We start from the raw sequence: 24,410 nt of genomic DNA, 5'->3' as shown, positions 1-24,410 counted from the left end.
TCCTATGAATCTATAGAAATTAGGCCTTTTGTATGGTTGCTTCTGCATATTCTGAAAAACATTTACATTACTGTTTCCTTGTTAAGGGCTGAGTCAGTGACAATGTTCAACACTTCTTGTTTTATTCTTTGAAAAAGTGGAAAGCGCTGGAACAAATCAATTAGTAGACCTTGAACTGAGATTGTTCTCTTTTTGTGGTAGTTTCTTTCTTCAACCAATTAGTAAAGTACAGGAGGATGCAATTATTGCCGAGCTTTTGACCTTTCGTGTCAGGTATTTTACATTTCCCCATTACTAGATACCATATTACTCTTTCAGAAAAAAGGTTATAAAATTGATTGGTTTGCATTAAACAATTTTTGACTTTTAAGTTTCTCTTAAGAATTTTATAATTTAGTAAGTAATTGTCACAGCAAATTGGACTATAAGGAGAGAAAATTAAGGTGTGTATAAATATAAAGACAGGACTGTGGTCATCTTTTTGAAATTGTCTTTAAAAAATATACTATTGACTCCACAAATAATGAAGAATAAAATCCAGTATTTCATCTTAAGTGAGAGAGCTGGATCACAACATTTTTAAAACTTTGAGCATAAAGTTTAATTAAAAATATCAACAAAACAAAAACGGCTAAAATCAACTATGTTGAAGAGCTTATTTAACCAGATGTTTTCAAAGCACATGTTACTGAATTATACCTCTGTTCAGGATGAAAGTGGGTAGAGATGCAGTTGAAATAACCACAAATCTGCAAAAAAGATGAAGATGCTCTAATCCCGTAGTCAGTGAGATTTCAATAACAGACCTTGTAGCTACACACCCCCACAGTCCAGAGCAGTTTTTACTTTTGCTAATAAATAGGACATTTGTTTTCGCCTTCATGTATTAACATTCATGTATTAACCCAAATAAGTCACATGACTGCTTTAGCCTGTTTCTTTCTCAAATGGTCAAATTAACTATGCAAACAAAAACCACCACTTCATATTTTTGGTTATTCACATCTTTAGAAACTCAGGTTGGTTTAATTCACTTCTGGATAAGTTGGTCTTAGAGTCCTCCCTCGTATTTGTCGCCAGTGGCCTGTCACAGCACATCCGCTTTTGAATACGCTGAATCATACGGCGTCCATAGAAGTCCCGATAGTCTGCTGGAAGTTCATCCAACGTGTGCAAAGCCCTCTCCAGTGCCTGAAGGGCTCGAGTTGCAGCCACTGGGTCTTTGTTACCATAGGGATCTTTCTTGTCATAGTGGTCAGCAGGTAGATGGCGCCAGAACACATTAACACCCACACCAAACTGCAGAGCAAGGGTGTTGTGGAACCACAGGGCTGGGGAAAGTTAAGTTGTTTATGTGTGATAAAACTGTTTTAAATTAAATTCTTTGAAAATTTAACATTTCTACAGTAGAAATTAGCAATTTACACAAACTAAGTGACAAGCTTCCTTTTCTTAAAGTACATTATCTTCAGTTTGATGTCATGAGGGAGTTTGTGTAGGATTGTTCAGAATGTTGGTAAATGTGGACATTCTTCTTACCAGGGATAAAAAGTAGATCCCCAGGCTCGAGCACACACTCATATCTCTTTGCTTTTACAAAGTCAGGAAACCGTTTTAAATCCGGGCAATCGATGTCCAGAACCTCTGACTTATCACCTGATGGGTCACATCATAATTAAATGAGGCACTGTATCATTGCACCACGCTACTTAAAACCAAGAAAAATAAGAGCATTCAGCCAAATCATGTCAAAAATCAGACCTTAATGTGAATACGGAATAGATTTGAGTTTGAGAATTTAAATAAATACACAGGCATCTTCCTGCAGCTACTTGCCAGACAGGTAGAGGTGCAGTGCATCCTGGGGGCTGTAGAGGACCACTCTCTTCCTTCCTGTCACCTGAGCCAGCAGGTTATCCATCACCTGAAGGGAGGACCACTTATTGAGGCTAGTTTCCCAGAAATGTGTTGCTATAACAAAATGCATTCACATTGTAAATGTAACAATGCACGTTAGCCACATCTGTTAGAAATGGACCCCAGAAGGGACTAAACATAAAACTTTGGATTTGTAATTAACCACACATTCCAACACTCACATCGTAGTGGGTCCACAGCTGCAGGCCACAGGAGCTGATGCGGAAGACGGAGGAGAAAAACTGATCAGGTTCAAAGAACTGTGGGATGTGGAAATCCTCTGCCAACTCTGGGAACTGCTTGCTCAGGTCAGCGGGTTCCTGTGAATGTAGAAGTGTCTTGAATCTTTTTTTACCTTTTAATAATCGCTCCCAAGCTTCTGTTTAGTCAGACTGAGATATTTGCCATCTAAATATAGTAACACCCAAAAATCTATAATGTTTCAGCATGGCCTGAAGGGTATCCAGTACCTTCCGGACATCTTCTCCAAGTGATCGCAGATAATAGCTCTCATCCTAAAATAAGACCAAGGCCTGTCAGTAATAATAATACAATGATGGGGAAAAATACTGTTCTACCGTATCCTTATTTGATGATAATTACCTCACACAGGAAGAAGTCAGAGTGTTGTTTCTCTGATGCCCTTTTCACAAATTCATTAAATGGCAGAGTCCTGTGAAAAAATACTAGGTGAGAAATCAGCAAAGGACTACAGTGTAAGTGTGTGTATGTGTGAGATAGAGAGAGAGGGAGAGAACGACAAAGAGCCTGAGCGAGCTCACTTGTACACAAAATTTTTGTGAAGGAAGTCCATCTGGGGCACAGCAGATACATGAATCTTCACTTCTTTGTCTCCTCCTTTCTGTCCAAGATATTTAACTGTCCAATTCTCCAAACATGGTCCGAGGCACACACCTCTAAGCACGGCTGGTCTTCGCTGCAAAAAAGCATACTCATCGATTACCTCTAGCTGCAGGTGATGACCAGGAGAGGGAATTTATATTATACATACTGTATGTTAACAGGCCATTCCACCAATTTTACAAAAGGAGCTGCGTTTGCAGGTTATGGGACTGAGGTACTGCCTTTGAAAACTGTGTGTAACTCTGTAAGAGCTTTGACAAGTTTGCCAAAACAACTCTGATGAAGTCACCAGGGTTTTTTTGTCTGGTCTATAAGACACTGCACTGCTGAAAGAGTGTACAGCGTTTGTGAGATGTGGAGAGTTACTAGGATAACCTTTTATATATACTAAATATAATCTATAGGTCATTATACTACAACAAAACAAAGGCAAAGCTGCACTATAAAAAGCAACTACGACTGAACTATTCACAATAATAAATAAACTTTTTTTTTATTATTAACATTGTTTTAAATTGTTATGATAAAAAATAATAAAACCTGTTTAACAGTTTTCCATCCCCAGAGTTTAAAGTGAACAGTCGAAAACCCAAAGATATACAATTTCGAAACAGAAAATGAAACTTTGATTATTAACAATTAATCGATTACTAACTTGATTGCTTTAAAATCAGCTTTTAGGGGAAAAGGGGACGGTTCTGTCAAATTGTGTTCCAATGCTGGATTGACTTGTAGGAAGCAGTTTTCTCTTACCTCTGGGCAGATCTGCCGCATGAACATGTCCCTGTTTACTTGTGTGAATGTCGCCACGGGTACTTTTTCCTGGAGCTCCATTTAACATGGTTTGCTTTGGAAATGTATGACTCTGTGAGTGACAGTAAACAGCTCCTAAACTCTACTCTCTTGCTTGGGAACGTGTGTTACAGTGTTGGTGCCCCCCTAGAAACAAAAATATTATAAGTGAAAATGTATTGTTTACACAAACGATGTTGCTTTTTATTTACACATAATGCACTCGTTTGATTAAAATTTTACAGGGTAGCATAGTCTTTTTGTTTGGTGTTAACCTTCTATTTGGATATTTACATTATTTTTTTTGTTCCTCTCCGGAAGAGACGAGTACACCGATAAAGAGACTTCCGAAGAAGAAAAGATGGCGCTGCCCATGTTACGAGGTTGTTCCAGAATTCCGTCAACATTTTCCTTTACTCGTTTGTTTTTAAAAGAGAGCGTCATCCTTAACCGGTCAGGTAAAACGCGGGTACCACCTCCATACTCTGTCGGTATAGCAGCAGCGGGCCGCCCGTACAGCTCCGAGCAGGGTGGACACAAACAGGACCAGAAGTTGGTGGTCTTTGGAATACCGAACCCTTTCATCTGGTTCCGCACGCGGATTTACTACTTTTTGATCAGAGCTTACTTCGATAAAGAGTTCACCATCGAAGAGTTTACGGAAGGAGCGAAGCAGGTCTGGAAAACATCAAGACAGATGGACGATTGACGTTAGCTAGCTACAACTTCTCACAGATGGTTAACTAGCTAGCTAACGTTGCAGATGTAGTTATCAGCATTGAAGTAACGTTTCAACCTGCGCAGTTCCAGTCTCCATTTTTCATGGTTTTGCTGACAAAGACTTTTTGTTAACTCTTGCAGGCTTTCTCCCATGTCTCCAGGCTCTTGTCACAGTGTCAGTTTGAAGCTTTAGAAGGGCTTGTAGCTAAAGACGTGAGTATGGCAACATGTTCTCTTATTTCCCAACCTCTCTTCTGCCAAACAATGATACACAGAGTAGGAAAAAGAACTGCACTTCCAGAGACTTCAGAACACTCGAGATCCTGCATTCAGACCTAAAGTTTTGTAGCAGCCCCTTTGGCAGTAATCACAGGTTTGAGTCTCCACAGGTTCTCCCACTATGAGTTTGGTGGTTTTTCTCATTCTTCCTGAAAGATCCTCTCAAATTCCATTGGATTGGTTGGAAAGTGTCTGTCAACTGATATTTTTAGGTCTCACAACTGTACCAATCTGAGGTTGACTGCACTACTCAAAAAGCCCACCTGTAAAATGACCCTGCAACTTCCCACTAAACAATAATTGAGGGGACTTTGCTCCTGCAAACACTCAGAATGTTAGAAATGTTTTACATAAAATATTATTATATTATATCCACGTCTCATTTTATTTCCTCACATGACTCCTTGCTGAATTCATTTTGCAAAACCAAATCTAGTTCAAACAACTCATCAAAACGTTTTACCTATAAGGGGGTCACAAGTAGGAAGTGCTTGGATTTGCAGGGTCAAACCCAAACACTTTGGGAAACAGTAATGTAAATGACAAACGTGGAGGTGATTGTTCTCGTAACATTTGTCGCTCAGGTCAGTTTGTGGATCAAATTAATGACTGAAATGATGATTGTAGTGAGAACTCTTTTCTTTTTTACCCTACTTGTCTAGAATGTTAAACCATTTTTCCCACAACTGCTACAGCTCTGTCACATTCATATGGTGTCTGCTGTGAATGACTCTCCTGCGATCATTCAACAGCATCTCTATTGGATTGAGTGTTTTCTGGGTGTGTTTAATAAAGACATAAAAGATCATGACTGTTTGCGTTTGATAGAAATACGGTATTTATTTGTGATTTAAGCGAACATCAGATAATGTAACATTTCATTACCAATTTATGCAGAAAAGCTGCAAATTTCAAACACTTCCATTATTTTTTTTCTTGTGACTGTTTCTCTCTGCGTAAGGTCTGCCCTGATTCATTTTTCTTTTTCTTTTGTTCTTGCAGTTGATTGGAAAGCTCGAGGAAAAGTGCAATCTGCTGCCACTGAGCCACAAAAAAGCCCTTTCTGCAGATCCAGATGAGATCATGTACACAACCCCTGGGGATGTGGGGATTTACTATGATGATAATGGTCGGCATTAAATCTTTATGATCTTTATGATTTTTGGTTTTTAGTTGGAGAATTAATCATTTTCAATGTGTGCTATGTTTTCAGGGAGAAGGTTTGTCAGTATTTTGATGCGTTTCTGGTATCTGACAAGTGCACACCTTCCTGAAGACACCATAGAGGGAACTCGTATCTTCCAGGTTGCCATTGGCGAAGAGGGAGATGCAGAAACTAAAAGACTGCTAACTGCAAATTATGAGTAAGTACACCTGCCTTTTGAATATAAGTTAAACTAAATACTAAACAAGAAAAAATCTTTGTACGACAAAGAACATTCTCTTCTTATGGTTTCCTGGCAGATTCCAAAGAGAGTTTACCAAAGGAGTGCCTCCAGACTGGACCATAACGAGGATAGAGCACTCCAAGCTTTTGGACTAAGGTGGTGAAAATCTCTTCACTAAGGATTAAAAACTGAGGAACAAACTAGTCAAGATACCACATAGAGGGAAACGAGACATGGATCCTCATTGGGCATCTAGTGGACAGAGGAGGCTAAACGTAACCGTTCTTCCCGATGCTCCTAACAATGGTCTGCAGTATGCTAGTGATACATAGCTGAGATGCTAACAAATACAGTGTAATAACATTGTAAACTTTTGATTTGAAAAGATTTATCTAGTCCGGAATTTGATAAGAAGAATCAAAAATGTATTTCAAAAAACAAAGTCAGAGCCTTATTTGAACTTAAACCTTTTTTTTTTTTCTCATCAGCTGAGATTTTTTTTTCTGATGGAAAATTCTTGTTCCTCTGTGTTTTCCTGAGTACGATAAGAGCATTGGTACACACAATATTGGACCTGTTGCAGTTATGTGACTGACTTATACATGAAATATATGTACTGTATTTGTGTACATGTGCTTTTAATGGCAGCTTCATGCAGCTGCATGACCTCTGTTTTATTAAATTTTTGAGAATTGAAGTGTGTGCTATACTGTGTTTTTCCTGCACTCATCAGCAGAACCAAAGGGGTGGCCAGGGGTGGGATAGGCCCACTTATGATGCCTGTCTGCATCTGAATGTGTAATGTATTATTGTGATGATTCTAAATTGAATCAGTGCATAAGGACAAGGATATTTGGATTTGAGATTAAAATGAATCATGAGAATTATAAATATAAACATACTAGAAATAATAAATAATTATCACTATAATAATCTTTGTAGCAGCTGCAACCAGGCAGTAACCTGCATGGAATAGATGGTACCTCCACCCAATTGTTTTATTACTATTTTGAGTTATAAACATTTATTTTTATTTCTTATCACAATACATTGACATCCACATTTGTCATCTCTCCCTGCAAACACTGTTCAGCATAAATATCTGTTTGCACCCTTTTACTGATTTCTAAACGTTCTCCCCTTTCTTCAGTGTGCATCCCAGCCCAAAAACTTCACAATAAACTTGCACAATGTGGATGAGCACTAATAAGATTGTTGTAGTCTAAGAGCAGTTTGCAGGTTTACAAATGTCTGGTTCCAATTTGACTTTAGTCGTGGTGTTTTTTATTTTTACAACGTACACTGAAATTGTTTGAAGGATATCTTCAATATCGACTGAAACACTACTAGAAAATGTGTGTTATAAATTTAAATAATTTCCTTTTCTTTTTTTTTACTAAAAAAAATTAAGAAAAGACAGCATATAAACAAATGAAACGAATAAAGCGAACTCAGTGAAAGCGTCTAAAGTTAGCAATTCCAAATAAAGGACGCGTCACTGGCTTTCTGCGCTCCCATTGGTCCAGTTTTTCAGTGCTCGCCTCCCGTTGGTCGAGCAACCTGCCACTCGCTGCCATTTGTATAGCAAGTAGTTCCTGTTATGAGGGTTTCAGTTGCTGTGAATGACGGCTTGTGTGGTGTCCTCCCTGGCAGGGCGCTCACGGAATGACAGCTGAACCATGGAGACAGAACACCTGTAATATCTAAGAGCCAGAAGTCCAAATTCAACTATGAAACTCGCCGCTGTGGCCTTTTACGCTGTTGCTCTGGGGCTTCTGGTGGTTGGCCTGCGAGAGCTGCTGACCGGTTTCGAAGAGAACAGATGCAGCATGACCTACATGTTTGAATACCCCGAGTACTTGGTGAGTGCCCAGGTTAATTATTGTGCTTCACCCAACATGACATTTGTAGTAAACTAGTGTATTCGTTGAGTTATTCCAGGCTGAGACTAATAGCTACGCCTCTAAATGGTTCATTCATGTTTTGTTTTCATCGTGAACAGAGCAGAAGAATTCTGTCCCCGTCTGTAAACCTGTTCTCATGAAACCTGCTGAGGTGGGAAGGCGGCACTGCCACACAACCATGCTATTTGCTGTAGTTCCTCAATTTTTCTTTTCAACTGTCCTTATCCCTACATACCTGGTACAGGTAATCAGCACTGGGTAGTGATAGTTGAAGAACAAGCAGGGCAGGGTCCCTCAGGACCAGGTTCAGGAATCCCTGTATTGACATACTTGTATGACTGGTTGGAGGTGTGTTAGTTGAGGATTCAGATTAGATTAGCCAAACTTAGCCAGGTTATAAAACCATAAATCAACTGCTGAGCCTAGAATCCTTTCAGCAGGTCACAGGCAGATCAGCTTTGGAAGGTAGATGTCAACAGACACTAAAGGTGAAGATAAAGACAGTGGAAGTGAATGTGCTGCAGATGTTTGCAGGTCACATTTCTCTGTGCTTTATTCTCTAATGTGTTCATCTGTCCAGAAGTGGAGCACAGCTGGAGGCAGTGCACTGAAGGGGCGTCAATCTTAAAACCACAGTGTATGCTTTTTTGTTGTGGTAGGAGGGAGGATGGATAGTAAACCCATACAGTGTAACTAAGAACAGTCTCTTGACTTTTCATGTGGTAAATGTAGATGGTCTGTATAGAACCAGGAGTAGCCCAGTGTGATGTGAGTGCCAACCTAGCTGATGCTTGATCTCAATGCGCTATGACCAGACAAGACCTGAATGTAAAATAATGTTGAGCCTAACCTAAGTTCTGGTGCTGTTCCTGAACTGCATAAACCGCTTTCCAAAGTTGGATTCTGCAATAGAGCTCTCAGAGACAGTAGCTCCCCCACTCTCAAACCGTCCCTCCCTCTATCAGTTCTATCTGCTTAGCAGTAAATTGCATCCGAGGGAGGAGGGCCGGGGATCAGTGATCAATTCTTCCTTCACCCACTGATTAATGTCACAGCGAGTTTTCATTTAACATTTAAGGGAAATACTGAAGCTATGTGCTTTTGCTGGTGTAGAAATAAATCCATTTTCTGTCATTTGTGAGTTTACTGTGTACTCTAAGTCTAATACAACAGTCCTGCAGTGAATCGTCCATCATTAGGGTGAAAATTTCTTTCATTAAAAAAATGCCAAGGTGCTAAAAAAAAATCTAAGTAAATTTTTTTTAACATAGCATATTCTTGGATTATTATGGATTTTATAAATTTGGTATCAAAAAAGTATTTTTCAGAAACTGTTATTGGTATAAAAAAAACTGTAATGATACATTTCTACCTCCTACTCAGAAATTGACACTGTAGGTAATAGCTGCTAATACGTAAAGCAGCCACTTTATGTATTAGCAGCTGCCTAATCCACAATAATACGTCCCTCTCTATTAGTTCATTGTATTTTGTGTTAAGAATCTCCAAATTGGAGGTAAATAAAGCTGTAAGAATGTTGTAGATGATTAAAATGTGCAATAGATTTTAGTACCTCAAAGCCACACTGTATCATAATAATTAATGTATTGATTATTCATTTCATGATATGTAACACAATTTCACAACAATATTTGACATTCATTTAAAAAAGCAAAATGGTGACTGAACTTTTTGATCCTGAAAGTGTGGATGTGGCTGTATGTTGCAGCATGTGGCTCTTCCTCGTCGCGTGGCCAAACTATACCCTGCATATGGTCTTTACCTGTATGGAGAGGGAGCGTATGCCCAGGAAACTAGAGCGCTCAAACTCACCGGTGCCCCTGTGCTTTTCCTGCCCGGAAACGCAGGCAGTTATAAGCAAGGTAAGTTGCAAAAATTAATGAGCGAAAGAAAGGTTGGTGCGTGTCATAGATTGATGCGGCATAGATTCAGATGCAGAACCGTGAGCTGGTTACTTTCTTTTCAGTAAGGGGTTTGGACTGAGGTGGTTTGAGAGTGTGTGATCTGATTCCTCTGTGCCATAGAGTTCCAATGTTGTGCCCAAACTGAGACCCCCATACACTGTCTGGCTGCTGTAAATAGTCACTAGAGCATCACTAGAGCTAATCCGCAGCTCAGATAGTCTCCAAGAAATGCATTTCATTCTGTTTGATTAAAGTTTAGGAAAGAAGCACAGTGCCCACCCATTCAGGGAAATGATAAAAAAAAAAAAAACTATATCATAAGGATTAGTTTTTAAACATTTACTTCTCACGAAATGTGTTTGGAATTGGGGGCCTCGGGCAAGATAGAAAAGCTCGAAAATATTGAGAGGCAGACTAAGACATTGTTGATTTTGGTCTTTTTTTTTATTTTGTTTTGCTTTTCCCTAACAATTTTGTAATTATTTTGTCAGGCTCTTTTAAAACACATTGTAAGATTGTACAGGCTGTTGTTCTATCTCTCATTCACTTTTATCCATGTGAGGATTAACACATTTTGCAGTTGGTTTGTTTGTGATGATGGTCCGTGCTTTGTGTTACTCAGCACTTCTCATCCACCAGTCACATTCTCCATGCAGATGTATTTTTAACAGCAGCTTTTGCTTAATAAGCTTACTTCACAAGGTAACAATGGCATGATGAATTACCAGTGTCAGTCCTTACCTGTGTAACATAGCATTGCTGCTATGCTACAGAGTTGTGTCACACAGAAAAATGCAACAGTTTACATACATTTGAGGAATCTTAGTAAAATTCGGGTTTTCTTTTTAGGCTGTAAATTGCTGCCCTGATGATGTGAAGAAACTCAAGTCATGATGAATTAGTAGTTGAAAATATTTATTTCAATATGTATCATGTCACTCAACTTTTCACACTGTAGAAATGGCCCAGTTACACTATTTGAGATCATCACACGTCTTCTTCTCTTCTCAAAGCTCGCTCCCTGGGCTCAGTGGCCCTGAGGAAGGCTGAAAGCATGGAGGGAGGTCTCCACTTCAACGTGTTCACCGTGGACTTTAACGAGGAGCTGGTAGCGCTTTATGGTGGCAGTTTGCTCCGGCAGACACACTTCCTGCATGAGAGCATTAAGGCCATCTTGAGGCTGTACAAGGTCAGGCCTTGCTGGTGGAGTAATATTTCAATTTGGGTGATGCATATCACATTCTATCACCTTCTGCTTTTACATTACTCGTTTAGCCTTCTGTGACCAGGAGTTCACCAAGTAGTAAGGAAGTTGAGCAGGCCACATTGGAATGAACATGAAATAGTTCAGGGCCCTTTAAATATTTGTGCTTTTCAACATGCAGCGCTTAGACAAATTACATTGTGTGGGTTTAACCTATAACATTCCCAATCACAAATGCCATTTACCGTAGGCCCATGTCCACGTATCTCATCCATCCCTGTAGGTCTCACACTGGTAATTCCTGAATCTTTAAAAAGTACGTCCAGACAAAGGGCTTTTTTGGCAGGTAGAACTAAGGCCCAGAACTAAACTTGGACTATGGTTCTGGCATACCGGCCTAACCAGAAGTGGCTTCAGTGGTTGTTCGCAGTCTTTGACAGCAGTAAAACCAGTCTGGAAACCAGGACTTGTATAAAAAAAGACAACTAACAAGATACCAGTGAGGTCAGATCATTTGTGCTCAAACTGTAGATGCATTGATCAAAAAAATCTGCAAGAGGTTTAAATCAAGAATCAAAAGGAGCAGCCTTCAAAAGTTATGACAACTAATGCAAAGTAAAAAGTACAAAGAGAAACAAACAGTGCTTCCTTTCGATAATATAAAGCCATTAAGTCTCTCTTTTTCTCTTGGCATGCCAGCATGTGAAGTCCCCCCCTCAGAGGGTGGTACTTGTGGGCCACTCCATGGGAGGAGTGGTGGCTCGCGCGCTGTTTACTTTGCCTCGCTTTAACACTAGTCTGGTAAGCCTAATCATTACCCAGGCTTCACCTCACCTGGCCCCAGTGCTGGCCCTGGACCCGTACCTGCTGGGTGAGACACAATTCTCTTGCTTATTCTCAAGTAAAATCAGCTGCTGTGTTGTGCAGCTGGTATGAATGCATTCTGCATAGCATTGACCCTCTTACCACACCATAAAATAATTTAAAAATGGATATTTGTGGTTCATTTTCATATGTAACTATAGATGTATGCAAGTTAAAAATCTTTAAGATGTGAAATTTAAATAAGTGCTGAACACAGTTTTTTGTTTGCAGATTTCTATTCGGCAGTGAGACAAAAGTGGGTGAACCAGGCAAACAAACTCAGGAATGTCACAGTCCTGTCTGTTGGGGGTGGTTACCGTGACTACCAGGTCCGCTCTGGCCTAACAATCCTACCTTGTCCTTCAGGAGACCACAATAAGCTGTCACTCGTGGTAAGATAAGTGGTGGTGAAAAATCTAAAGCAGTATTTTGAAAGAAGGAATTCAGTCATAAGTTCGTACAGTTTTGACCCCATGAGTAGTAGTTTGCCTGTAGACAAAACTAAAGCTTCCTAAGACTCTTGTTCTTTTGGCTGTCCTCCGTAGGGATGGCACAACTCAGCTTCTTTTTCATCTCACTGTCTCTGCATCCTCTGCTGCCACACCAGCTTCCCACATGTTCTCTCTCCTTCTTGGCCTTTCTCTTCTTCTCCTGTTCAGCAGCTCCATTCTCAGCGGGCTTCTCCTTTTATATACATTTTTTCCCCTATACCCCCCAATTCCTCTGCACATGCCTAAACCATCTAAGTCTAAGCCATGCTGTTCCTCTAATACACTCATTCCTAACCCTGCCCATCCTTGTTACTCCCAACAAAAATCACAGCATCTTTAACTCAGCCACTTCCAGCTCCTTCTGTTGTTCTGTCAGTACCACTGTCTCCAGGCCATAAAACATATATGGTCTCACTATTGTCTGCAAATAGCCTTCTATCACAGATCACACCTGACCTTCTTTTCTATCCACTCCACTCCTGCATGCCCTCTCCTCACAGGACGTCTCTGCTTCATTCCTCCATTACTTTTAACAGTTGACCCTAGACTATTGTGTGTAAAAGAGTTTTTGTGATATGTGTTTTGTTGGGTTTTTTTTATCAAGGCCACTGCAGTCCCCAGGACGTGGGTGTCCACTGACCACCTCTCCATTGTTTGGTAAAATACATTAGATTTCATTTGGTAAACTATGTAGCTTATGTATTTCCAACCATATTTAAATGTTATTCAGGTTATATATACACCCTGTGTTTATGCTATTGTGTTTCAGGTGCAAAGAGCTTGTTCTTGCCACTGTCAGGGCATTTTTTGACCTTCTTGATCCTCAAACCAGACAGGTCAGGAAAAAACCTAAATGAACTTTTTTTTAAAGTAATGTTTCTGTGAAAAAGGTTGCGTGAAGAAAAATGGAGAAATGTTGTCATACATCTAGTGAAATGCAGTGTATCTCATAAGCATTCGTTGGCAGCATATGTCACCTGTGTCCAAACTGTGTTTGTTCTGATTAGTTTACAGAAAACCCAGAGAAAACAATGGCCGTTCTGAACCATCACTTTATCAGACACCCTGTCAGGATGTTGGGAGAAACTCAAGTAACCTCCATCTCCATCTCAGGTTACAGAGAAAAGTTTTATTAGCCAGATGCTGTAATAAACAGAATCTTACTTATGTAGGGTACATTGTCCATGTTTTTTGACATTAATAGAATGTCTTTCCATATATTCAATATTCATAAATAGGTTTTTAAACATTTAGAGTTTACTTAAATATATAACTAACAGTATCATTCACGGTAATATTGTGGTATATTTATATTATAATACTGTAATTTTATTATTATGAGAGTGTTGACAGTGGGAACACCATTAATTGCCTATAATTAGTTTGGGGGAGATTTGAGTAAGTGTTAGTAATTACATGTGGATGTATATTTTATTAATTAAGAAAAAGTGGGTTGGAGATTTTCAGGAACTGATTAAACAAATCAGCTGTATTTTTTGCTATTGCTGTCTTTCCAATATAATGTATATGTTCATCCTGTACTTAGCCTTTATTAACGTTTTTCTAGATTTTCCTGAAGCATGGAGCGAAGTTAATACGCTGCGTCTGGCTTACAGCACACCAAAGGTAACACACATTGCACCAGCATAATATGAAGAGTCTTGGTGGATGCTTGTGTCAAATTCTTGTGCTTGTGAGAAATTTAATGAAAGTATTACTGTGATAATTCATTCACAAGATTAGAAAAGATGTGAGTACACACTCACCTTCAAAGTGACCTTTGGCCACTAAAGCCTTGTGCTGAAGTGGACGCTTTCTTGCTTTATTGTGTTCACAACAATGGGACAAATGTGAAGGAACAGTGACGTGGTGAGAAATTTAAAGAAATTCTTTAGAACCATTCCTGCAATTTTGCTTTTAAGACCCAAATGTGAACTTTTTTGAGTGAACATTACTACCAAGGCTGAAGACTTTTTTTTTTCTTTTTTTTTTTTTTTTTTTTTTTCTGGAATCAGTTTATCCTTGAGTGCCGTTGGATGTTTGTGCCAAATTTTAAAAAATTAACTTAACCTAATGCATTCTTTTATTATGATGTTCACAACAATGGACAGATCTTTAAGTGCAAATGGAAGTTTGTGCCAAATTTTAGGACGTTCCCTCAAGGTGTTTCTGAGATGATGCGTTTACAAAATCAGAAGCACAGACAGACAACATGTACCATTAGTGTTTTTCTCTGTCCACAGGACGGACAGGTCAAATATTTCCTGTTTGCCCTGTCAAGTCGTAGAAAAGCCTACAGCCATTTCTACTGCCGGAGCAACAACCTGGTGAGTTTTTCCACCATGGGTTGTTATTTGTTGCTGATACAATTTGCAAATTATAGATTTTGGATTCACATCTAATTTGTGGCCAAACTCTTTCTGAATGTCAGATGAAGCTCTCTTTTCTAAAATAACTCCTCGAAAATTTCCCAGTTGTGATTGACCTCCCACCACATGGTCACACATCTTATTTGTACTCTTGACTGAGATACCCACAATTATGACACATGCAAATATTGATATAAAAATAGTTAATATTCCAGTATGACAGATTATTATAGCGAGCAGTTACTGACAGTATTTATGAGATTGGAACGTAATATGGCACAGCCCTAACATAGTTGTAGGCTAACATCTACTGTAAAACTCAGTAACCACAACAAATGTTGAAGAAATGTTGAGTTCTGATTTAGTTCTGTCCAACAGGAGATGACTAGCTGGGTGTACGGCTGCATGCACAAGAATGGATCTTCATGGTAAGAATAACATGTTATTATGTATCTACCTGTCACCTATAGTATATCTTCATCATATACATCTTCTTCTCACTGTACTTATCTGTCTGTGTTTTCTCATCATTGAGGAAATCTTATTTCTTTTGTGGTTATTTTAGATGATGAAATATATTTGTGTTCTCCATTTATGTTGTTTGGGAAATCCAGTGTGCATGCAGTAGATCTGTCCATGGGAACCGAGCTTCTGCCACCATACAAGGTAATTTATTCTTTAGAGATACGTGTCACTCAGTCCAATTTAAGCTGCAAGTTTTTTTTCCTCTTCCTGTGTGTTGTCACCCTCAGGTCCTGATTCTGGATCTCAGTGACTTGTCTTCAGTTACTCATCTAGTTGTTTCAGCCTCCAACCTCAATGGCAAAAAGGTACTTGAAACCCAACAAGAATTTGCTACTTCTTCGATGACGCATTTTTAATAATTGTTGCACAGCCTTTAAATGAACAAAGAGAGGTTTCCTCCAATAAAGATAGTTTTGCATCTCCGCTGATGGCACTGATTTATTGTTTTTTCTGTTAATATGGATAATCCTGTGTGAATTGGCACAATATAAATAAAGTTGAATTGCAAACGGAACATATTTGGCATTCAAACATCTTTTATGTCGCAAAGTACAGCTAAGGGTGAGTGTCATTGTTTGCCAATATTTGTTTTTATATTCTTGGAGAAAGGATTTGACAGTGTTGCTCTGTTCCACAGTTCACGGTAGAATGTGAGTGGCAAAGGCAAGATTCTCAGACACTGTCTGTCCCCGTCCCACATGTCCTGTCTTTTGGTGAGTTGGCTTACTGTTGATGCTGATTCTCAAAGCTTTAATTGAAAAGCAATAAAATCCTTTCTCGGTAACGTGTTGGTTCTGGCAGGTTTGACTGTTGGCGATGTTACGGTCAACTCCTCTGGACTTCTTCACACCATTAAGCTGCAACACTTCCACAAGGTGGTTTTGATTTTTAAAACTAATAATTTTCGTCGTGTGCTTGCTAGACTCAGTATTCTTGTTACTGCTGTGTCACTAAAGTTTCCGTCTCTGTCTTTAGGTCTATCAGGCTTTCAGAATTAACATTGCAAGCCAGTGTAAAGCACAGAAAGGTGAGTTTGGGTTTTGATTCATAGATAAATTAACACATGCTGACCAGTGATATTAATGACTTTATGTCTGTCTGCAGAGAGATTGCCTAATGTGTACAGAATAAAGGTGCCGTGGTTTCGGGAGGACTCTTTAACCACAGTCAGGTTGTTAACAGACTTTCAGTGTTTTGTCTCCACACTCTTGTTTTTTGTTATGACTGTTCTACGTGGCACATTCACTTTCTGTTCCTGCATTTGACCTGATGTCCTCTGTCTACCAGTGTGCCGTCTGTGACTGAGGTCTCAGGAATGCTCCATACAAGTGGCCCTGACGGCGCCTCAGATGTCCTCCTTCAGCTGCACACTGCCCCCAACTGCCAGTATAAGGTACTGCCCTTAGCTGCAGGAAAGAAGCATGTCTTTCAGTCATGGGAAAACATTGTTTTTAAGATTTTGGACATTTTAAATAATGTTGTTTTTCCTGTGCTTCAGGTGTCAATAAGGACTTCGTTCCCCAAAGTGCTGGGACAGGTACAACTATTTTTTACTGTAGCTGTTTGGGCAACATACCCAATGTCATTTAATGGCATTGAGACTGTTTTAATAATTGCTGCTAAGAGATTTTAAACCATTTTTATATGTTTGAACAACATCTGTTGTTCTTCAAAGACACAAGTGACTTGAACTGAATAATGTCCTGGTCTGCTCTGGTCTCCTCTATCTGACAGATACTGAGGTTCTGTGGCTCTTTGGTGCCAGTTTACACAGCTGTAACTCTACTCCTGGCCTGTGGTGGGCAGCTGTCCTCCATCCTGAAGTCAAGGCGGGCTGCAGACATGAGCCATGTAGTGGGCAAAGGCCTGCAGCCTCATAAAGTCAACCTGCCTGTTTATATTCTGCACATGTTATTAAGGTAGACATTGAAAGTCTAACAACCCAGCATTCTGACTTTTTAAGGGGCATGTCCATACAAACAAAACTGAATATTTTCACTTTCCTCCCTTTCTTCAGTTTTAGCTGGTTTCAAGAGGTCTGGTCCATTCTTTACCTCCCCCCTGTGGATGCCCTCCCCCCAGCCTTCCCTGATGTAGTGTGTGACAAAGACATGGTACCAGCTGAAGAGTGGTACCACATCCTGTCCCCTCTGCTTTACGTCTCCGGGGCAGTGGTGGCGTACTGGGGGAGCACGCTGCTCCGTCTCATCATTCGACTGACCTCCTTAATATTAGCACCACTACACAGGTATGGCTGGACATTTAAGCATTAATTAATTAATTAATTACATGTTTATTTTTAAGTATATTAACTATTAGTAGTAGGATGAATGTTAATATTATTGTTAATTAATATTTTACAATCTAAGAAATATAAACTTCCTTCGGTGATCTTTTTCTTACATTAAATGTAACTTTTCTTTCTTTTTTTAAACATCTGCAGACCAAGCATCTCTAGAGACTGTGGTACCCTAGGAATGCGAACCCAACTCCTCATCATTTTGTGTCTGACTGTCATGAGTGTGACATCCTGTGGAGCATTGTCAATCTTCACAGCATTTCTGCTCCACCTTTATAGGGTGAGTTTTAAAATGATAATTTAACATAATATTCACCCTTTTTTTTTCCTTTGTTGTCTGAATCTGCTTACTAGCTTTAAGCAGGGAATGTCCTGTCTCCTGTCAAAGCACTAAGTTGCTCTTCACTTTGCAATATTTTGATAAAACGTTTTGTACTGATTTATGTTTTTTTTGGGGGGGGGGTTGTTTTTGTTTTTTTACATTGAATGTTCAGGTACTAAGGCTACAGATGACGGTTAGATCTCTGAGCCACATGATGAATCTGGTGAGATTTTTCATTTTAATTATTTTGATATAATCTGTTATAAGCAACCAGATAAACCAGTCTCTGAGGTTTCAGGGTTCCACATCTTCCAAAACATTTTACACCATACATGTAGAATATATTTTTGTCTTGTTGCATTTGTAATCTTTTTTTCACACTCTGTTTAGGCTCCCAAAAAGCCAACAGAAGCTGAAAATGGCACAGCTGATACTGACACTCCCTTCAAGTCCAAAGACTGCAATGGCACCCCATTGCTGTCCCAGTGTGCTTTGCAGGAAGTGAGGGATGACCTACAGCTCCACCTCTGCCTCTTGTCCCTCTTGATGCTACCTGCCTTTCTCTGTGCACCTTCACTTATCTACTGGATCCGCAACTTGAGGTGCTGAAGTGTTGCTGGTTTGTTTTTGAAGCAACGTTCAAAACCAGCATCACGATTACTGAATTAATGTCAGGTTAACACGCTGTATAACTTTTGTGGCAATTTGATCCAAAACATATCTGAATGTACAGAGGTTTTGACGAAGGCTGATCCACACTCATTAAACAGCCCGGCAGCACTGTAGTTAATCTTTCCTTTTAAACTTCTTCTAACCATTCAAAGAAGGGGTCTGCCAGAGGGCATGGGTCTCTTGGTTTAACCTGCCTTGTGATTCTTTGCAGGTATTCCACCCAGTTGACCCCTGACCCTTGTTGGCCTCACACTGTGCCTCTTATTATTGTGTACATGTTGCTTCTTAACTGCAACACTTTGAAACTCAGCAACAGGTAAGAGCACACCACCACCAGTATGGGCATTTTTAAAGACATTTGTTCTCTTGTAACAATCAACAATTTAACTTTTTCTCCATCTTTTTCAGTAAACTCCTGCCTCTGACGTCCTGCTTCCCTCTGCCCTTGGCCATTGCCATGGTGACCTTCTCTCCACTTCATCTCTACAGAGTCACTTACTTCCTGTTGGTGGCACTCGTCCCTCTGGCCTTGTGTAGTCTACTCTGATGGTATCTGACTGGTTTCAGTCTTCATTTCTACCATAAAAAGCCTTTCTATAAGTTGCAGCCTGACTCACTGAAGCCAGTTGAGGCTGATTCGTCCCCAGAAGACTTCATGGATCAAACTACCATGGAGCAGAGCCATAGACATACATAGCTTGGGGAACTTTCTGCTTAATGTTAGCATTAAAAGCTCCATGGCAATTACACTGTGTTTTTGAAATGAAAAGATGTAAAGGTCTTGGAGCATTTGGTGCAAATATAGCTCTGTTGGACTGATCTGAAACCAAGTTTGCCTTACTCTGTATATCTATAGCTCTGCCTTCAAGGAGCTAGAGCTCTGCAACCAGTGAAGCTATTGATATTAGATATTTTCAACAGGGTGTTAATAGTGAAATGAGTAAAATTTTTTTTTTTCTAGTATCTATAGTAATGTTGTTCACTGTATTCACTATGCTGTAAACTCCTACACTGCCTATACTGCCTAGCAAAGAGTTTTAGCTGTCTGTAAATGTAATATACTGACTGTCTAAGCACTGCTTCGATACCAGTGGTAGTGAAATATTTACATTCCATGAGAAAAACCCAAAGTAATTATGTTTACATTCTTCATTGCTCCTTTTTATTTTCACAGCAGTAACAATGGGAACAAAATGAGGTTCACACCAGGAAAATATTACATGTGCAGGTTCAGTGTTTCTCACATTGTTCTAAGAATATTCTGATCTACTCTGGGTTGTGTACAATAATGTGGTGTAGCTAAACAGCACTCACTGTCAGAGCTGATGTCTTATAAATCTGTACAACACAAGGCAAAGCAAGAGAATTAATGCTGATGAATCTCAAACCTTCAGCTACAGCGGTTAAAATTTAAAAGCTTCCCACTGGCTCATAATTTAGGGTGATACCATCCCTTTTTCCTTGAAGGTTTTTGAAGTGAAATATAGGAAGCAATGACTCTCAATCTTGTGCTGCAAAGTGGAAACAGCTTTCTCACTTGCCAAATACAAATGACAATACAAACCTTTTGAATAGGAATAGGCTAACAAACATTTTTCCTCTACAGTGACTCAAGCTAACTACGTGCTGCTCATTTTGCATGGCTGGTTACTGCTCCATCAGTCTATAGCCAACACCGGATACTGATTTAATGTGTAAAAACAAGCAGCTGGCAATGGCTGGTTTGTTGCATCCATTAGAAGTATGTTTAGGACTCATGGTTTCAGCCAGTACCTTTGTATCATAAATGTACATCTGCACATGACACGCAGTTGTTCTATAGACACATTACTTACATACAGTGTTTATAATTGTTGCTTAATATTGCACTTTGATACATTGTATATAGTTAAGCTGACCAAATCAAAAAGACTTTCAGTTTCAAAGTGAAACAAATATCTACTAATTGATCTGAAGGAAGTATAACATTTAACATAACGTAGCATAACATAAAAATGTTTAGTAAAACATTTTCATAAGGTCCTATTTGTGTCCAGCAGCACATTAAAAGGTTTAAAAGGAGACGAATAATTTTTACACATTACTTTTACATTTATCATTGGGATTCTGTATCACATTTCTGTGCCAAATTGCTAGTAAATTGTTGAAGCTTTATGTGGATTAGTTAAATGCGATTATATTCAAAGCTAATGGGGAGACTGTAGGATTTGTATGCTATACAGTTGAAATTACTATCTAGGGATGGAATAAATATTCATTGACTTTTAATAATCTGGGCACATGCAAACAAAGCCAGCACCTTCAGCCATTCTGGGTTTATTTTTATTTGGGAACCGTATCAGCTAAAAAAAAAAAAAAGGTGACCACTATCCCATTTCAGGATTGTGTGCTAATGTCAGAGTACAGAACCTTCAGCCAGTGGCTTTCCAGTTTTAGCCAGTGCTGACTGCTGCACTTTAATGGTTAAAGTGACACTTTACTGGTGGCAGCAGCTGCTCAAACTGTGACTAATGAAAAATACTTTGGGTGAAGTAGCTCTTGAAAAACAAGTTTTATCAGATTAGGAATAGGTTCACCCTTCTTCAACGTCATCTGCTTAATGTGCCTCATTTAGACTATTGAGAATTTGTATTTCTTCCAGATGAACATTTTAATAACTTTTTACACATGTCTGGACTTTTCTCTCAATCAATTACATATGAAGCATCTCCGTAGGTTCTCTTAGAGACTCATGTAAACAGGAGGAATTGTTGCAGCAAGTGAAAGTTGTTTTAGCTTCTATGTCAGCACCTTAGAATTTAAAATTTGTTAACCTGTCTTTTAAGTAAGACACAGCTGTTTTTTTTAAATACAGTGGATATAAACAGTCTACACATCCCTGTCAAAATGTCAGGTTTCAAATGTAAAAAAAAAAAATCAGACTAAGACGAATCACTTTGTGATTTGACCGTTAATGTGACAGGTAATCTGTGCAAATAAAATTGAAAACCAAACTGAAATTGTTTAGTGGGGAAAAAACTAAATGAATGTGGCTGCATTAGGGATGTGGCTGTGTGGAAAGGGTTGTGTAGTCTAGTCTTCAAAATGAAGTTTAGTATGTTTCTAAAACAACTGGGCGCCATGTCTAGTAACCTTTACTCAGACAGGAGTAAACACTGCATTTGTTGGATTGTTTTCAGCTGCAGATTCATACACATATGGTTACATCAGTAGTGTGTGTGCATGTGAGGACTGGGTCAAATTAAACTACAGCGTGCGTTAATAGTAATAAAGAAACGTTAGCCATTGCTATAACATGCGTGTGTGTGTGTGGAAATAGTTTCTCTTAATGGAAGATGTTACTACGGGGGTAGAAGATTTGATATGAAACATTTAGACTGTGTTATGTCACTTTGGCTTTACAGTCTTTGCATTTTGAGTTTAAATTATTTTTTTTATTTGTTTCTGCCAATTACCTATTTAAGCCAAATTACTGTTGCCCTTAGCGGTTAATGTTTGATGGATCAGTTTCCAAATTAACAAATTACAAATCGAATTAGTAACACAACTGTGTGAAGTGACACTAAAGCCTCAGGATTTGGGTTGTGATCTAAGTAGAAAGTAGTTTTTTTGTTTATCATTAATTAACCTCTGTTTTTTTCCTATTATTGCTTGTGTGCCAGCTTTTTGCTCCTTTACACGTCCATTTTATCAGTTAAGCAGCTAATGTCCCTTTTTGCTTTCTCATGTATTCACCAATGCATCTGTCTCATACCTGCCAATCAGTCCTCAGCAGCACTGTACGAGCTAAATGATGAAGGCCTACATTGAATGTACATGTGTGTTTATATATATGTGTGTGTGTTTCTGTGTAAAGACTGACTCAAAAAAAAAAAAAAAACAATTCCTCAACACAGTAGTGTAATTGGTAAATCGTGTCCTTAATACTGAAGCTAAGTTCAGTAGGGACAAGTCACTCTTTCCCTTTAGGCAAGTAGACTGTACAATCACACATCAACACGCTGCAGTTCTTCCAAATGCGAATGTACCTGCACTGAATGTTTCTACACCCCATTTGTTTGAGTTGATAAAGTATCTGCTACAGCTTTTCTGTGCACTCGTGTGTTTGGTGCAGTTTCAGTGCTTTGTCATGCACATTGTCTGCCTTGTTGTGAATTGATGGCATACACAACTATGTGAAACAAAAAATGAGAGTTGAGATTTTTTTTTTTTTCTATTGGCATTGTTATTTATATCGATGTTCACTGTGATCTTGTTGCTCCAGATGTTTGGATGTATACTTGAGGGTTTAATCTTCAAACAAAGGGGAAAGAAAACAAAGGAAATCTTTCACGTTGATGTTTTCAAGCTTTTTGGGATGTTGTTTCCGTTTATCTCCTGTCTAAAATGGAATCTTCTACATTTTAAAGTAAAATCAACAACTAAACCGTAATTCTTTGTCATATACAATTTTATTGAATATGTTCAGGCTGAGGTTAAACTCTTCTCTTACCAGTAAAACAAAGCGTGCTTCTGTTACTCTATTGTTATAGCACAGTTATGATACTTGTGTCTATGCATCTAACATAGTTTGAATTGACAAAAGAAACAGGAAGAAGTAAACAATTCAAAAGAAATGTTTTTCTAATTTTTATAAAAACAAGAAAAACCTAAGAACTCTTTGTTCTTGCAACCATTCGCTGTGCTACTTCCAAAAACCTATTTTTTTTTCATAGACAACCATGAAAAGAAAGAAAACCTCTAAGTTTGTGTTATTGATAAGAGTTACTCAATCCAATCAGATTTGTATTTTTACATTTAAATTTGCCCAACAAACGCATCCCAGTCTGAACGGTAGCATTGTTCCACAATGATCAAACTAACACAATTTATGTCATCAATTAATAAGAAACATTTCACCAATTTAATACAGACGTGAACCTAATAAATGTTATAATTGTAAGTGGTTTTAAGTCGTAACCGTATCACTGTTTTTTTCTATCCTTTGTCCAGAGTGACCGTAAAACTTTTCCCCTGCCAGTTAGTCCTCTGACGGTTGTTAACATACTGTTTCAGGTAATTGGGCGACAGACTGATAATATACATCCTATTTCATATAGGGGATAGCTTGGTTTTTATTTCTGTTGAAACTGGTGTGGAAGACTTATTTAATCCTCAGGTTTAAGCAATGTGTCAATCGACTGCGTTGATGATTTTCTATTTCTCACATTTTTAACTGATGTCATTGTAAATGGGCAAACTGTGCAGTTTTTTCTTACCACTGTTGCAATAAAGCCAAGAAAATAAAGGTTGTTTTTGTGGCTTGTTTGCTAAGACATTAAGTAAAATGCTTTAGCTATTAAGCTAACTTGCTTAGCAGTGGAATTGAACCATGTTGTTTTGGTGTGTGTCACCTCGTAGGTAGAAGGTTGCCGGTTTGCGTCCCCGCTTGACTGGGGCCTCTGTTACGACCTTATGACCCTGACCTCTACCTTACAGTGTGACTTTGCCTGCCAGCAAATATTACAGGCACAATACTATAGGTTATTGTGGCTTCATAAAAACAATTCCACTTCTGGACATCTTTAAAATCAGCTCTGCCTAATAATGCTCCCCCTATCAAATCCCCCTCCCCCCCCATCTTTATATTTCAGTTTGGGATTAAATGATCACCTGCTATGTATTTTGGAGTCATTGAGTTGAACCTATACATCTACAGTGGGCTGTGTAACTGCCTTGACAGTGCAGACATCAACATCTGCACACAGTCTGCCAAACAACATTCCCCAACTCCAAGTATCTGTCCTGCGACCTCAGAATCACATGCAGTCATCAGTTCATATTAAGTGGCCATTTTGGTGTGAATTTCACACATCTACATAACAGATAAAGAAAA

The 24,410-nt window shown here is 38.9% G+C and overlaps 3 protein-coding genes across 4 annotated transcripts; 2 read left to right on the top strand and 1 right to left on the bottom strand.

Moving 5' to 3' along the window:
- Positions 1–274: 274 nt before the first annotated feature.
- tyw5 (tRNA-yW synthesizing protein 5) lies at positions 275–3,720 on the bottom strand. The gene is made up of 8 exons (XM_067515212.1): positions 3,535–3,720; positions 2,700–2,854; positions 2,521–2,590; positions 2,388–2,432; positions 2,100–2,237; positions 1,837–1,924; positions 1,540–1,656; positions 275–1,331 (listed from the first exon to the last, which is right to left on the bottom strand). The coding sequence occupies exons 1-8, from the start codon at positions 3,613–3,615 to the stop codon at positions 1,000–1,002; spliced, it is 1,026 nt and encodes a 341-aa protein (XP_067371313.1). The 5' UTR covers positions 3,616–3,720; the 3' UTR covers positions 275–999.
- A 178-nt stretch (positions 3,721–3,898) lies between these two features.
- On the top strand, positions 3,899–6,657 carry maip1 (matrix AAA peptidase interacting protein 1). Its single transcript, XM_067515213.1, has 5 exons — positions 3,899–4,249; positions 4,435–4,506; positions 5,575–5,701; positions 5,786–5,936; positions 6,037–6,657. Exons 1-5 carry the CDS (start codon positions 3,935–3,937, stop codon positions 6,113–6,115), a joined length of 744 nt encoding a protein of 247 aa, XP_067371314.1. The 5' UTR covers positions 3,899–3,934; the 3' UTR covers positions 6,116–6,657.
- Positions 6,658–7,538: 881 nt separating this feature from the next.
- On the top strand, positions 7,539–23,826 carry pgap1 (post-GPI attachment to proteins inositol deacylase 1). 2 transcript variants are annotated; one of them, XM_067516229.1, is made up of 27 exons: positions 7,687–7,822; positions 7,963–8,015; positions 9,594–9,747; positions 10,803–10,978; positions 11,693–11,864; positions 12,089–12,249; positions 12,953–13,005; positions 13,118–13,184; positions 13,356–13,461; positions 13,916–13,974; positions 14,592–14,675; positions 15,096–15,145; positions 15,332–15,383; positions 15,470–15,547; positions 15,880–15,955; positions 16,044–16,117; positions 16,218–16,269; positions 16,347–16,413; positions 16,530–16,635; positions 16,741–16,779; positions 16,977–17,161; positions 17,260–17,490; positions 17,686–17,821; positions 18,036–18,086; positions 18,254–18,465; positions 18,747–18,851; positions 18,944–23,826. In XM_067516229.1, exons 2-27 carry the CDS (start codon positions 8,001–8,003, stop codon positions 19,080–19,082), a joined length of 2,700 nt encoding a protein of 899 aa, XP_067372330.1. In that variant the 5' UTR covers positions 7,687–7,822; positions 7,963–8,000; the 3' UTR covers positions 19,083–23,826. The 2 variants fall into 2 exon arrangements, with proteins under 2 accessions (XP_067372329.1, XP_067372330.1); XM_067516228.1 differs by lacking the exon at positions 7,963–8,015 and having other exon boundaries at positions 7,539–7,822.
- Positions 23,827–24,410: the final 584 nt, after the last annotated feature.

This window comes from Channa argus, chromosome 9 (assembly GCF_033026475.1).
Source record: "Channa argus isolate prfri chromosome 9, Channa argus male v1.0, whole genome shotgun sequence".
NCBI classification, from domain to species: Eukaryota; Metazoa; Chordata; class Actinopteri; order Anabantiformes; family Channidae; genus Channa; species Channa argus.
This window is presented reverse-complemented; position numbering and strand designations above follow the sequence as displayed.